The sequence below is a fragment of the Melopsittacus undulatus genome, chromosome 2, assembly GCF_012275295.1.
Source record: "Melopsittacus undulatus isolate bMelUnd1 chromosome 2, bMelUnd1.mat.Z, whole genome shotgun sequence".
In the NCBI taxonomy this organism is placed as follows: domain Eukaryota; kingdom Metazoa; phylum Chordata; class Aves; order Psittaciformes; family Psittaculidae; genus Melopsittacus; species Melopsittacus undulatus.
In genome coordinates, this window is record NC_047528.1 from 99,538,444 (window position 1) to 99,555,314 (window position 16,871).

The 16,871-nt window shown below is 37.6% G+C and overlaps 1 protein-coding gene across 3 annotated transcripts in view; it reads right to left on the bottom strand.

Annotated features, from left to right (window-relative positions):
* Positions 1-2,561: 2,561 nt before the first annotated feature.
* Positions 2,562-16,871, bottom strand: part of CXADR (CXADR Ig-like cell adhesion molecule) — a 35,068-nt gene continuing 20,758 nt past the window's right edge. For 2 of the 3 annotated variants that reach the window (XM_034071455.1, XM_034071474.1), the window contains exons 6-7: positions 16,510-16,648; positions 11,581-16,168 (exon numbers count right to left, since the gene is read on the bottom strand). In XM_034071455.1, the coding sequence (XP_033927346.1) occupies positions 15,901-16,168; positions 16,510-16,648 (407 nt within the window). In that variant the 3' untranslated portion in view covers positions 11,581-15,900. Of the gene's footprint in view, positions 3,133-11,580; positions 16,169-16,509; positions 16,649-16,871 lie in introns of those variants that run through there. The other variant, XM_034071465.1, reaches the window with a different exon arrangement.

Sequence of the window (16,871 nt, forward strand, 5' to 3'; positions counted from 1 at the left end):
TGAACAAGAGCACAGTTACCAAACAAGTACCTGCTTAAACTTTCCTGTGAAAACCAAGCCCTGGCAAGAAGTTAAGGTATGTAAAATGCACTACTACTTCTCATTTAAAATAGTGTTGGCACAAGAGCCAGGGTGTTTCCACTTGCTGACAGTGCATGACTAAGCTATTCTGCATATTAAATACATAGGATAAATGGTTGAAAAATATTATTTATAACCAAGTAAATATGCCTCCTACATCTACAATCAGTCCTAAATACCCTCCTGGTCACAATATTCTCCACAGGCATGACTTCCAGGCTCCATTATTGTATCTTCCAAAACTGAGAAAGGTGGAAGAAAGCAAACTGACTGTGAGACTTCCTGTGTGGCACCAAACAAACTTCCAAACTTGTACTGTGCTTATGCCACAGCAACATAAAACTAATAACACTTACTTGGTGACTTCACTGGGGTAGGCTTTTGGATTTAATATCCAAAACACAGTATCTTTCAAAAGACTCATTATTGGTATATGGACATCTGGCAAGAACATGTGGATCAGCCGAGTACCTCATTAGACAGATGACAAAGTAGTTGTGCAGTTACTAGTTACTTGCAGAAAACCTAAATTCACATTTCTCTGCAAAATGGACACGCATTTAACTTCAATGACAGCATTGTTACATACTTCTTTACTTAAAATATACACATATTAAAAGTTACTTTAGGTAGGAATTTGACTACAAAAATTAGTTTATTTCACTTATTCCTTCAAGAGTGTACTTTGGTGTGTCAGGTTTTGTGGATTTTTCTGCAAAAAAAGAGTTTTTATACAAAATGTAGAATTTAAATAGTTTGAACAGTAATTCCTACCTTTCCCCTCCCTTTCTGAAACACTAAGAATTAAGCACTTAGATGGTGATCCTTAGCTGGGGGAAAAGACATTTATTCATCTTATATGGAGGACAATGTAGCAAAAAAGGTAAGCTTTATTTATAAATCACTACCTTAAGGAACATACATTAAACAAACAGTTGTTGCTTCTGACCAGGTAACTTTCATGACTTTCATACCGATCCAAATGAAATTTTACTCTGATTAATCTTGACAGATTCACTCACAGGCAAGTTTAGGCAGCATGGAGTCAAAGGAGAGAATGAGGAATGTAATATTCTGGCATAAAAACAAGTGCTTCTTAAAGGCAAAGTATCTTTTCTGTAACTATAATATTGAACTTAAATTAAGACTTCAAATGTTTTTTTTTTAAATTGGCTACTTAAACCTGTGATATTTAGAAACCCTCCTCTCCACATTTTTCATGAAGGTATTACTGTTTTCTTAGGTGATTTTGCTTCTTCATGTGCGGTTACAAATACAATTGTATGAAAGTTTTGGTCAAAAGCACCTGAGTTTGAGTTCACTCTAGAATTAGCTGTATTCCTGTCAAAAATAGAAGCAATAATAATTTAATAAGTACTGTATTTTTTCAGCATAATAACCACCAGTTTCGCCAATGGATTATATGGCTGCTTTCAGACCACAGTGTAACAGGTATCACTGGATTAGTATCTATATAGTTAAAATGGTAAAAAAACATCATGTGCACATACACCCACAATATCTCAAAGGCACAGAATGATGTAGTTAATCGAAGACAGGTTTAAGTTTGCACATTCTCGCTGTCACTTCTTAAGTATTGGGGTGTCTTTCAGTGTGCTCTGATTTATGTGGACTGTGACAGATAACGAGTTATCAAAAGTACCAGTTGGGTACCAGGCTCCAAAATTTAATTACTAAGCTTCCATCCATGGGATCAATCTACACTGGTCTCAACTGGTTTACAGAATCACAGAATCACAGAATCCCGAGGGTTGGAAGGGACCTCAATAGATCATCTAGTCCAACCCCCCTGCAAGAGCAGGGTAACCTAGAGTACATCACACAGGAACTTGTCCAGGCGGGCCTTGAATATCTCCAATGCAGGAGACTCCACAACCCCCTGGGCAACCTGTTCCAGTGCTCTGTCACTCTTACGGTAAAGAAGTTCTTCCTGATGTTAACGTGGAACCTCCTAAGCTGCAGTTTACACCCATTGCCCCTTGTCCTATCACTGGATATCACTGAAAAAAGCCTAACTCCATCATCCTGACACCCACCCTTTACATATTTGTAAACACTGATGAGGTCACCCCTCAGTCTCCTCCAAGCTAAAGAGATCCAGCTCCTTCAGCCTCTCCTCATAAGGGAGGTGTTCCACTCCCTTCATCATCTTTGTGGCTCTGCGTTGGACTCTTTCAAGCAATTCCCTGTCCTTCTTGAACTGAGGGGCCCAGAACTGGATGCAATATTCCAGATGCGGCCTCTGCAGGTAGATTAGTATTTTAATTATAAAATAAATGCCCAGAATCTCCACACCACAGGAGGTAACAAGGACCCCACAACCAACCCAGTTTAAAGAACGTGCTCTTCTTCCCTCTTGTTTTCCTGCATGGTAAATTCGGGAGCAGAAGGAACATACATTCATGTACATACATGAATTACCACAACACCTGCATTAACAGACTGTGCTGAAGCCTGTGTTAACTGTAACATTCAAGTGCATTTTATTAAGAGTTATAAAATCTATACAATCTTAAAATACAGTGCATTTCACACACAGGTTGCAAGACTTCATTGGTATCACTACAGCACTGAATAGATTATGCACTTCCTATCAAATCAGCCAGGAAAAACCCAAACTATCCTATTTCAGATTACAATCTCTTTCATCACCCCACTGCTTAAGGCAATATTTCTACTACCTGAGTTGATTTTGTTAATTTCACAATATTTTGAATCTCCATGCTGGGAGCTCAGAGAGGAGTGATTGTGCACACTTTTCAAAATACAGAACTAGCAAGAAAAATGTCAGCAGTCAAACTGTAAACCTTGCATTAAAAATATGTAAAGGAAATATTTGGTACTTACAAAACTGAATACAGCCTATTCAAGATAAAAATCTTGAATCTAAAGTGAGATCAAGTAAAAAACCAGCACTTCATTTCATAATGTACTTCACTTTCACCATACTTGAAAGTCATGCAAAAAATGATGCCTGTTTCTTCATGCTTACACCACTGTTATGTCACCAATCTTGTGTGCGATGTCATACTATAAAAAGAAAGAATATCATTAATCTACATTAACAAGAGGCTAGACACTGTAATACACAGTAATTAAATGCTTAATTCAGATCATAACCCAAGTTATGGTCATTCAGATTCCATTTACCAGTGTCTTGAAGAAAACCAGTGCAGTGGTATAGAAAATCAACTCCTTTTATCAGTGAGCTTTAAATTACGAAGTTTAACTTAATAGCAGTTTTTCAGTATCTTCACATAGGCTATTTGAAAATCCTTGTAGACTTCCCTGCACACACCTTCTGCAATCCATTTTTAAAGAATCTGTTGAGATGTCTCTTTCTTCAATTTCATATCAGTAACTTAAATTATCAACCACACATGATTGTTGTTTACAGCCATAAACACAGAGTTTTCTCAATGAATCCAGTGAATCATCCCAATCTGATACTTCCTTGTTTCACCATTTCATTAGAAGCCAGTTCTAGTTCCTTGACTATTTTTGTTCACTTTTTCTGGAGATACTTTTTTGCACAAAGATAATAAAACCCCCAATCCTTTCCAATTACAGGCCTTTATCAGCTCTGTATTCTCTGATGTCATATTCCAAGACTGATATTGTAAGAATTTTTGCTGCCGCTCCATGCTGCAAAACTCCATTTTCTATATGCTGCCTGTACTCAAACCCTGCTGACAGTCAACACTATTAGATTTCCAAGCATGATACTCTTAACAGAAAACAACTCTTCCTAGTCAATAATCCACAAATGTATATGGATATATTGCGTTTACTAGAAACAACTAATTTTCTTATTCCACCATTTCAGCTTATTCCATGCTTTTGTATCATTACACCAGTCCTCACTGATGTTATATCTTGCCACAATGCCACAGTGGTTTCTCTGTAAGACCAGTAATTACAAAACCTGACTCAGGCTAACTCTGTAACACCTTCTTCCTTGCAAACTGTCACACTGCAATTAGAATTACACATCAAATAAGGTCTTCTGGTTGCATGTGACACTATAAATAATTGAGTATCTTAGAAAACCTTGCTTGGAAGCATAACTCAAATCAGTACCACGTATTGTTTGGCATTAAGTCACCACATTTGCTTTTTTTGCTATTTAAAGCTACTATCTAGCATGAGAAGCTGTTTTATAGTTTCATTCTGGCTGTTGTTTATGTACTTACTTGGGACTGAACACTGAGGCAAGACACACCCTTTCTGTCTGTGTTCCTGCCTTTGCACCAGGGCTAACACAACACAACACTCCTGCTTCCCACCTCTTGCATTAATAGCTCTGGAACAGATAACTAGTTAATAATTAGTAAACATATGCCTTTTAAATAAAGATTAACTTGCTCCCACATAGTTCATCTTATCTCACTCTATTGGAAAAGCCCAAAGAAACAGAGCTTTCACATTCCAAAATATTTATAAACCAGGCTATTCCCAGGGATAAGGTAGGCACACAAGTAAAGGCTCATGTAATGACGGCTCTCCATAAAGCACGTCTTGTTCACTCCCTTTCATGAATGAGTCAAGAGACAACACATCGTGCTTATGAAGAAGAAAGTCTACTATATGACACAGGCAAGCTGGGATGGGGTGAGAGCTTTTGATCCCCAGTTGTTTGGAAAAGCCAAAGTTTTTAAAGTCAGATGCTTTAATGAGCTAGAAGGACAAAAGGGAACAAATATGACATAATCTGTTCTCCTTTGCCTGCACTGTCCTGATGCTTTCAGTCTTGATTTTCTTCTTTCCTTCTCAGCTAAGTAAATCCCTAGCAATAAAAAGAAAAGAAAAATGCAGTCTGGCAAGTGAACCCTAGCATGCAGTTAGAGGTTATTCATGCAGCTGTGATATAGCGCAAAAAACAACAAACCTACCCACCAATGTTGTAACTTATAAACAAGAAGTGGTAACTCTTTTGGATGTTCCAAGGAAAAATACCAATTAATGAGAAACTGCTGTCTGCCCAGGTACTTGCAATCATAAATGCATTACCTTTAAGCTGGAAAAACACTGCCCTACTTTTTACTACAATTTGAAACACTCAAGTACTGCTGGAAGTACTGATTGACTACTGTCAGGACAGAATTAAAAGCCATCAAGCAGCAGGGGCAGAGACAACCACAGACAGCCTGACCGAAATAACTATCTTTAAATACAGGTATCTGAAAATTTTCTAAGATGAACAGGGGAAGCTGAGATTGTATATAAGGAACAAATTCTTTACTGTAAGGGTGGTGAGGCACTGGAATGGGTTGCCCAGGGAAGTTGTGAATGCTCCATCCCTGGCAGTGTTCAAGGCCAGGCTGGACAGAGCCTTGGGTGATATGGTTTAGTGTGAGGTGTCCCTGCCCATGGCAGGGGGGTTGGAACTAGATGATCTTAAGGTCCTTTCCAACCCTAACTATTCTATGATTCTATGATGAAAGGAGCAAAAATAAGCACTAGATGGGTAGCTGGTGAAGACTGAAAACACTCATCAAGTCTGTCTTTAAAAAAATGACAGTGTGATGGGAAACTCTAGTTCCCGAAGTTCCTAAAAGTGAACAGAACTATCTCCATTCTAACAGATGTGAAAGCCCAGGAATATGGAGATGTCAACATTTGAAAACAACAACAAAAAAAGAAGCACCCAAAAAATCCTACAGCTAAGTCATGACAGAGTGAGGACATCAACTCTAATCCTCCACTTTGTTCAGCAGACTCCCTTGCCTTGGGATTCTTTTATTAGTATTAATGCAAGTGAGTGAGCTTCTGTTAGTCACATCAAGCATTAAGGATGTCCTAAGCTTCCTTATGTGTTCAGCAAAATTTCCACCACCCCCATGTACAAACCATAAAGCCAGCAGCAAGTATAACTAGTTAATATGGCTAGCACAGACATGGGATGTTGTTAGGGTAAAATTCACATGTGCAATACAATGACCCAATTTTCACTGTCAGTTGGATACTGCACTCAGAGTGCTGATTAAAACCCTAGCTTGCTCAGGTAACAGCAGGGGCAGCAAAATTATGCTAATTCAGGCCACAAAAAGAACTGTTGGGCATAAAGGCTCTAACACTCCTTCCAGCTCTTTCATCTTGGAACAAAGAATTTTAGTGGGTTGTCTGAGATTCCTGCCTGCCCACCCAGTTCACGCACTATTGAAAATATGATCTTCATATACCCTATTTAAATAATACACCTAAACTATTCCAAGTAGCAACATAACCTTGATTTTAAAAACATGTGATTGATGTTCAGAACTTTGATGCCTTTCAAGTACGCAAGTCTTGCATGATCAGAACTGTATGTTATCTGTACAAGAATCACAATTTTCATTGTCTTGCTCCTAAAAGAAAACCAACAGATACAATTACAATGTGTCTGGGGAATTTTTTGTTCCTGAATGAGTGGTAAATGAAGAAACATCACTGGTTACCTTAACTTCAGTCTGAAGAAAACTGGCATTTCAATGGCTAACTCTTAAGCTCATGTCTATACTAAGCAATCAGGCTTCAGTTACACTTTTTTGGGGGTTGGTCTGGGTTTTTTTTTTTGGTAAATAAAAGGGATGTAGAAGTACGTACTTCCAGCTTATCAGTAGTGTGTGTAAAGCTACAATAGTGTTTCTCACAGACCTGTTAAAACCTATCAAGAACCACATTCATACCTCAGCTGCACATTACGGTTAATGATCTTCACGCAATTTACAGCTTTTTGTCAGAGTTTACAGAGAAACACACAATGTCTCAATTGATGCAGATTACTTTAACCCTTTTCTCACCTAAATTATTTTCCCAAGCAAGCAATAAGAAAATAACTTTGTGGCACCTAAGAGCATTATTTTGCTTTCTGCTGGAAAATGTAACATCACTTAGCAAGTCACTGCAAAACACCAGTGAAACCCTATGGTCACGTTTAGCTGCAGAGGGGAATGGATGTGGGCTGCCACAGCATCAGCCGCGAGAGGGCGTTCAGTATTCCCAAACACAGTATTTATTACTTTCTTTCAATACAAAGCACTCATATTGAGCCATGTTTTTTCCCAAATGGGCTAGAGACAGTATGTGAGACCACAGCATTTTTTGCATCCTAAGTGGGGATTAAAAGTCATTAAATTAAATAGGTTACCAAAAGAGGTCACCCAAACCATAACTGAAGTTTGAAACAAAATATATTACAATTCCTAAGCAATTTCATATTGAATTACAGAATGAACACAAGGACAAAACCAGGGCAAGACCAAACAGTTCATTTCAAGCTGTGTCCTTTTAGTAAGCTCTAATTTTTCTTGTGTGCCAACGAGAAACAGAGAAGAATAAAATGTATATTTTACGGCTCCTAACAGCTGAGATGATCTGTTTCTGCTCTTGACAGTTACAGGATTGGAAGTGACATGGAAGGGCATTTTATTTATCCAGATAAGAAGTTCAGTGCTGGCAGCCATGCCGTAAGCTTTTTGATTGTTCCACTAAGCACCAACTGTGCCCCAGAGTTAGCACCTTTTTCACCAGTCACAATTCAGTAGTTTTATGTATTGCCACCAGTTGCCTTTTTTCTGGTCTGCATTTCCCTTTCTCAGTTTCCTTCCCACCTGAGCTATTCTACTGCTAATGGAATTGTAAGTAGTAATTTTTCCTTGATTTCCTACAGCTAAGTAAGGCATAGCACAAGTGCTTTGACTTCAGGGAGTGGTTTCTTAGAAACACCTCCCACTCAGATGCCTAGTGAGTCATCTGTGAGTTGCTGATGATGGTTGCGGTCAGAAACCTTAACCACTGAATAGACGCACAGCTGCAAACTTTAACTCCTGTGAAATCTGACTAATCCTGACTGCTGTTTCACAAGTAAAATATTACTAAGGCAATATAAAGCAGCAAGGGAGATTCCATTTCCTGTACGGGATAATAGTTTTACTTACACATCACAGCATAGGCTAAGTCATAAGCTATGAAAAGGTATTAGTTCACTTGTATAGCCGTAACTGGACACATCAAACAAAATCTCAAGTTTCTATTCACACAGATTGTAAATTGCAAAACTAACATAATTGAAAGCTATTACACTAATGGTACTAAATCACTTTTATAACTCTTTACCACCTGATTTCATATGCCTTGATACCACATTCTGAATGAGTTGCTACCTAACCTGAGTGACCACTGCACACCCAAAGATGTTTGTGTCCAGAGCACCAAGAAAGCCATACTGTCACCATTTGCCCTGTCTGGGGTGTTCAGGGGACTCAAGACTACAGTTTCTTCTGACTGGGTCTTTAAACATTATTCCTAGTAGTAAAAGAACCAAAGCATCACATGCAGAATTACTCATGATAGGAAGAGTACAAGTACTCCACAATGTAAGTAATTAAAATATACTGGCTATATAAGCAACTCTAAATGCAAAAAGGTTTTGCAGGCTGTTTGAAAACCCCCCAATCAGATGCTGCTGGAAATCAGAGTAGAGAAAGGCTCCAGGAAGTCAGACTTCCATTTGTGCTTCCAGAATTCAGTTCCCTCCCTCAAAACTTGCCTCAAGCTGATCAGACTCAATGCTTTCCTCTCCCCATTTCGTAATTAAGAAAAATGCTCTGGGAAAAGAGTGCAATACCCTTCAGGTACAGTGCCCAACTTCTGTCCCGCCTGCCCGCAGCTCTCAGAACCACAGCATCCAGCCCTGAGAAGCAGGACAACTGTCATAGCATCACACAGCTTTCTGCGCTTCCCAGCGGACATACTGCCCCCAGAGGATTTTTCCCCAAGAAAAATTAGATTACTGAAGGTAAAACGATGTGCTTTCAGATGTTAACATCTAATATTGCCATGTTTTAAAGACGTTACATAATCAAGTTGTATAACCATTAACATGCTTCTTTATAAAGCTACTCCCCTCCAGCCACCTAGCTCTCCTAGAGTCATACAAGGCTCCTGTATGAGTGGCACAACTTTCCTCACGTTTCCTGAAGAATATGGTAGAATTGTCCTTCATCCATTTCTTTTCTAGACAGCACTGACCACAGAAATTTTAGTGTCTGTTCTAATCGACTAAACAGCAGCAGCTGCTGCCACTAAAGGCTATTAACTTTGCATATTCAAAGCAACCTCCACTACTCAACGGCTGAAAGCTGAAGCCTTCAAGATGCCAACTTATGAAGGTGACACTAGCACTGGCATACAACAATATGAAAATCAAAGGATCATTAAAAGATGCCAATTTTCAGAAACTTGACTTTGAATGGCAGTCGGAAGAGAGACAACGCAATCCTCCACGCCAGTTTTCTGCCAGATTGGCTGATTTACAAAATTAAAGGTTTATATTCTCCTGATAGCTGAGTCTGCCATGTTCTGTAAAAAGCCTAAAGCAAGTTAAAAAAGTAACAGAATCATAACTGAAGCGCACGTTATTTTTACATTAAGGTGCAAGTCTTAAGGCAACAACTGAAGATGCAAGCAATCACCTAGAGTCATCCCACAAGTAAAAGGTAATTTTAGAATGAGACTTGAAAAAGTAGGCAACATCCCTAGCTTCTTTCACAGTACTCTTGCTTTTGCTCCTTGATCAGCTATTTTCTTCATGAACGTTTTTGGCTTTGTTTTCTGGATTTTACACACAAGAAAGCCAAGCTAAGTTGCTGTCATTAACTGGGTTTTTTATACGGTTTTAACAATTAATTGCCCATCAGCCTTACCAGAGCTTGAAAGAACCCAAGCATCTGAGAAGCAAACTTGAAATAGTTTTGAAGCTTATTTTTGAAGCTTAAAGTACACAAAGGTGTTCAGAGAGAAAAATGAAACAAAACCAAAACAGCAAGACAAACCTTTAAAGAAACTATATCCAAGGCATTGTCTAATATATATGTAAGGACCACAAAGGTTTTGTGTTAACAGCCACATGAGCAGTGCCCTCTGTTTTTTCAGGACAGTCTCAGGAAAGCACTAGGTGCTTTGCTGGAATTTCCATAGACAAGCTGGAGGCATTCAGCTCCTCTGATTCACAGTCATCTCCAAATAAAAGACCTCTGGCAGCTGCAGCATGCAAGTGTCATCTGTGACAGATCTGCAACCTTTGGAAAGGACTGAAGTCCTGAACTTAAGCCTTGATGTTAAAAGTGGAGAAAGGTTTCTTGGAGCTTTACGAATACCATATTCTTACCACCCAAAAAAATCCATGCTGGATTAGCCTGAAGACCTGAATACCTGTGCTCTTAGAGAAGTCATCAGTGGAAGACCTGCTACTTTTGTGCAAGACAACAGAAGCCAGGCTTGGTCAACAGCTTCTGTAGTGGGTGGTATGTCTGGCAATTTAGGTATCCTAGAATAAACAGGGTACTTTGTCTTAGTGCAAGAACTAATGGCTAAAAGTGGGTAACTATTTTGTGAAAACTTACATGACTGCTTATCCCCGCTTCAGCAATCTGATTCCACAAACTAGAAGAAAATACTTGAAAACATGCAAGAAAACACTTGGGAGCTGCTAGCCATGTTCACCACTAATATTTAGAAAGCACCTGATTTATGTCCTAGTTTTGCTAATTTTTCTGTGGTTTTATTGCATGTAACAAATACGAACCTTTATTTTTAATAGGTTTCCTTTTGTATTTAAGCACAAGTTTTAATCTGATATGGGAAAAATTCCCAAAGGCTTTCCCACTAGTACATCATCATATGCTTGTGCACACACTTATAAAACAGGTTTTTATATACACAAAGTTACTGAAACATCTGGCATGGCTCAGATACATATTAACATATGAAGATAGGCACAGAGTATAATATGCAGACCTTATGAATAACTGTAAGCTAAATAGGCCTCCAATGATATATGTGCCATTAATGCAAACAAGCCCGTAAGAGGCCACAGAATCTTAGAATAGTTTGGAAGGGACCTTCAAAGGTCATCTAGTCCACCAGACTGTTTCCTAAAACTAAGTATGTGCCCAAAGGCAATGCTGAAGAAACTGCATTCATCTTAACATAAAACTACAAGGACAGCTGTCAGATGGTTTGCAAGGCTAAGGGAAGGGGTATAGCCCAGTCAACTTCACCTGAACCAATCCCAGATGCCTATTAGTTGTCTATAAAACCAAGTGTTCTATCAACATGCTCTGAGTGCTGTAAACCTGCTTCTTTGAATTCTGAAAGACAAGAATTTATCAGTTTCAGGATTTTTTGTTCTACATAAAGAGAGATGAACTTTAAAGTTCCTTTCCAGCTTTATGTTATGGAATAATTGTTGAGATCATTCTGGTATGTTTTTAAAACTGATCACTACATTTTGTATCTACAATCTAAAACCACAAGTAAGTGCATGTTTTAAAACACACGAACTTTTACTTCCTTTAGAATTTAAGTGGGGGGCAAAAAATAAAGTTATTAATGCCAGTGTGGTATACACAGCCATATTTATTAGTTCACCTCCAATTACATCAAAAGAAAGCTGAAGCCATACACAAGAGCTGGTGTAAAATAAAGACAGACTACTGTTTTCTCCAACAGTTTTATTTCAAAAAGTACACAAGTCTGTCATGGAACTACAGCATTTTAAAATCTCATATTTTGTTTTTACAAATTCACTCACAACACTTGTATTTCAAAATCCCATTCCCCCCAGAAGTGTGAATATAAAACCTCATACTAAAATTCACATCAATATTCAAGTCCATGCTTTGTGCATGAGAAGCGTAATGTAACACCATAACATTTTGGATTTCAGGAAATATTTATTATTGCTCCGATTTCAGTTGAGCTGTGCCTCAATATTAGAGGACCAATAACCAAAGGGTCCCACAAAGCACCTATAAAGTGTGTAAAACAAGGTTTAAGTGAAACAAATAGCATTATGTCTTCAGACTGGAAGAAAGATCTACAGTGATCCAGAATATACACTGTTAAGAACAAAACCAAAAGCTTATCACAGAAGTCAGTAATATACAATATTCAACATTACAGAAAAACTTGCAATTAAGAAGTCTTACTTGTACTATTAAGCATGAAGCATACACCTAATATGAATGCAACTATCAGAGCTGATAAAGATGTATGCATTGTACATTTCTTTAGAGTAATGGTTTACCCCTCCAACAAGGCATTTCTGTGCACTACAGTTTTGGAGGAAGTATTCCTTTTTAGGTAAGGAAGTTTCACACAAATATCTTTAAATACCCATTTCAGAAAGTTTATGAAAATGCTTGTAATGTACGGACAAGTGTTACGTAACCTCTACAGTATTACAAGTCTAGCACTTTATTCACACCATGCTAAAATCAAGGGGTTTCTTCTCTCTATATATATAGTATTCCTCAACAGGCAAGTTTACAGTCATGACATTAACTAGAGGTTTTTTGAGCTCACTGAATATTTACATAATGGTACTGCTCTCCCCCCGCCTTTTATTTTTTTTTAATATAAAATGAGACATTAAAAATGCCACCTTCTAACTGGTATAACCAGATGCCATTACTTCCTAAAACGATTCTGTTAGCAAAGTCATCTAACGCTGGACACCTCACATATTTAACCAGATCACCTCCTACACAGCTAGAGATCACTGCTAAACTATAGTTGCTACTTTTGAGAATCACAGTCCAGTGTAAGTGAGCAATCTACTGATGAAAGAAAGAATTTATAACAGGTAGTATAATACTAATATAATAGTATAGTGTTTTCATAGTAGTGTTGTATCCATTCAAAAAGGCATGATGCTAGCAACTTGAGGCAAAGTTTACCCCAAGTCAGAGGTTCTTTATTTCAGATAAGGACTATGTCAGATTCTATTTATTTTATTTTCCATGCAATTACGTAAATAGACAGACACTGTCAAAGCTTTTAAGCCTAACAGCCAGGCTCTGAGGGCACATCATGATGTCCTCCGGTTCTGTCCATTTATGTTGTACAAGCTGACAGAGCATTAAGCATGTGCAAACTCTGCTCTGTATGCTCTAACAAAACAGGTTTCTGTTCTTGAGTGTCCTAGAGCTTACCTAAGTACAGGGTCTCAGGCCAAATAAAGAAAGAAAAAAACCCCACAAAACCAACCAACAACAAAATACACCCACCCCAAAACTAAAAGCAAACAAACATAACACAAAACTCACATACAATTTCACATATGTCCACAGATGGCTAAGAACCAAATTCAGTAGGTTTGTTGCCTGGCTGCTTAGGTTTATAGCTCTCACAGTCTGTGATTCAGTTTAGTTTTGTACTCAACTTGTATTTATTATAACTATACCCTTTTAATTCAGGAAGGCCTTAGTTTCAAGGTAAACAATCAGAGTATGATTAAAATCTCCTAAGTCTCTTCTATCACAATTAGATGCAAGAAGATGTCTCCTCATCTAGTGCTCTTCATAAGCAAATGTTTGGCACAGTTACTAAACCTATTATTTACCACACAAGGAAAAGTCAATCATTAATCTTACTGGTACAACAACTGAATAGTTTTCAGAAACATGAACACTTAGATCATAACTAGCAACTGAAGAAGCAACTGACATTTTGAAACACAGACCAATACAGAGAGAAACACTGAAGTTATAACATCTGAAAATAGGCATGAAGAGGTATTAAAGTACATAAGAAATCAAGAAATCAGATCACAGTGTCATGCTTTAAGAACTGTACCATCATCTAAGCACCTGTTCAAACAATAAGTTTAGGCACCAGAAATTTCATAAAAATTGAAGTTACAATCAGGCAAAGATTATTGACAAGGCACACATGAAAGATAAAAAATCTGATCTCTAACAGTATCAGTTTACAATCTAAAAAAGTCCCAAATGTGTAAAACTGTAAAAGTCTAGAATACTTAACAGCCATTCAAGTTTCTAAATTCAGTATGAAGGGTATATTCTTCAATAGTGCCAGCCAAAAATTGTGCCTCTAACTAGAGATAGGACAAACATTAAGTAGGAAGCTGTAGAATTCACAGATCTATAAGCAGCTATAAAAAAAGCAGACACTAAACCTAGAAGTTTGGGCAAATGTTTTCTCTCACACTGTTGCTACACACAAATAATCCTAACATCTTTCAACAGGCTATTCAGATTTCCTTCATCAACATCAGTGCCACATACTACACGCTTTAGAGTTTTCCAAAATTCCTTGCAGTTTAACATCTATGGCTAGAATTAGCTGAAGGGACTTTACCACCACTAACTCTAGCCCTCAGCACAGGATGAAGAAGAAAGTAGAAAACAGGAAAGAAGAAAAAAAAATCCACAAAGATTCAAACTGCATTAAACTTTAAATTCAGCTTCCACATGTGTGCAATTATCAATCATCAGAAACTATCAGAGCATGTGTAAAAGTAAGATAAGCAATTGTTCTGTTCCTCTTGTAATGCTTTAAGCTTGCAAAACTGGGAAGAAGGGGTTTAAATCTTGAAACATGAAATTTGCATCAATTCTGGATAACTAATTCCCCTCAGATTCTGGCTGCATGAAACTGGTGCTCTTGAAGTCTAAATGTCTGTTCAAAATATTTAGGGCTGTTGAGGAGGCATGGAAAAACAAGCTTTACACTCCTTGCAAATTCATACTGCAAGATATTAGAATCTTAAGTAAAGGCTAACTACTGCTTACATGTGTAAGAAAAGATGTTTCCACAGTGATGTTGGAAGAAGGATAGTTATCAAATATCAGTTACTTAACAGCTTTTATTAAAAATCCATGGAGCCTCTAAGCAATCGGTTTGGAAAAAAAGTAAGAGCACTGCCTTAGAATCTAAACAGTCTTTGGAAAAATGCAAGGTACAATTAACGTAAGACCTGCATAAAGATACATATTCATTCTTACTGTGAGACTAACATTTGATCTATAGATTTTAAAGCCTAGATACCAACAAGAAGAACCTGATAGGACCTCTTGCATCAGATAATCATAGAAGCAGTGGTTTGTGTTGGAAAAAACCTTAAAGATTATCCAGTTCCAACCCACCTGCCACAAGCAGGTTCTGCTAGATCAGGCTGCTCAAAGCCCCATCCAACCTGGCCTTGAACATGACCAGGGATCCACATTGTCTTTGGACAACCTGTTCCAGTGTCTCAACAACCTCACAGTAAAGAATTTCTTCCTAATACCTAATCTAAATAGACACACACATAGATAACATAAATATTAAGTTATCTGACATGACTAGAACTAGTTATTACAGAAAAATTCATGTTTCAAAGAACTTGCAAGGTCTCCCATCACATTCCACTCACTGAAAATTTAAAATTCAGAATACTCATTAAATTAATTGAACCAAGTAACTGGGAGCCCCTGAAGTAAGAGCTCAAGAAGTGCTCCAAACATTACCAGGTTAAAGAACTGCATAAATACTAAGTTTGAACAGAATTCAAAGTCATCCTCAGTATCTCAGCCCCCTGCCACAGACATCAGACAGTGGCCAAGTTCAAATATTTCTGTTATTCCAAAATTGAGGATAAAGTTTCAGGAACTCTGAGAAACTTAATGATCTACATATGAAATGCTTTTGTTACTCCTCACTTGTGCCTCACTGTTAAATATTCAGGACTGCACACTAGCTGACAGTGTCTCTTCAGTGACCTACCAGAGGTCCAAATATCTCCAGTGTCTGATATTTATTTAGGAATCTCAATGTTTTTAGCAAATAGTTCAGCTGTCATATACTAATAAGTTTAAAATTAAAAATTAAAATTGGTGGCTTTTCAAACTAACTTGTTCATTTTCTTCAAAGAAAATTGCATGTCATTATTTAAATGAGGGATAGAACACAGCAGTTTTCTCTAATACTTACAATGAACATTTTAAAAACAGCATTTAAATTAATAATATTTTATACTATGGACCCGTCTTTGCTTTGTGCTGGAATCATCACAGGGACAGCTCCCATTCTACTTAAATTAGGTGCAGCTACCTTTGAAGGTGCAAAGGATGGGTTTTGACCAGGAGGACGTTCAAAGTCTTCACTTGGAACTTGGCTATATGGTGTTTTGGTATATCCTTCCATATTTGAGGGAGACATTGAACCCAGAGAGGAACGATTGCTGCCTATGTAGCTGCGGGCTGTTGAACTGCGACTTTTTGGAGGTGGGACATCTTCTCTGAAATAGACAAAAAGCCAGTTGCAGAACAAGAGTTCAGTCACCATTATTGTCTTGCAGTTTACAAACCACATTTTCTGTTTGTTTCTTTCTATTCTGGCACAATAGCCAAAAGATGGCCTTGTTTCAAGGGTTTGTTGTTTGTTTTTTTAAATCAAGTATTCACTGCCTTTAAAAGCTAAAAAAAGATACAATTACCTACATCATATGAAAAGTTCTTTGACAAGCTGTTACTATGCTAGTAAACTTTCCAAATTAAGGCAGAAATCCCAACTGTCACAAAACTTATTTGCAGAAATACATATTTAAAAATTAATCTTCAAATAATACTGAAATATTACCTGATCTCATGATGTACTTCCTTCTCATATTTCTTCTCCCTCTGTTTCTTACAGCAACAGACGACAAGAAAAGCCAGTATAAAAAGACCCAGCAGAGTTCCTATAATAGCTCCAACAATTACACCAGCTGTATTTATAGCTAGAATAGATAACAATACTCTTTGTTAAGTGTCAAACATGTATGAACAATTTCTTTCCTCAACATTAAAAACAGTATATTGCCACACGATCCATATTAATAGCATATTACTGAATCACAGAGGGTATGCTTCAATCACATGCATTTAAAACAGTAATAAGAGTTCTGCATAAAAAGCAATGTTTTGGGAAGTAAAGACTCAAAGTGGCAACCATCAGTTACA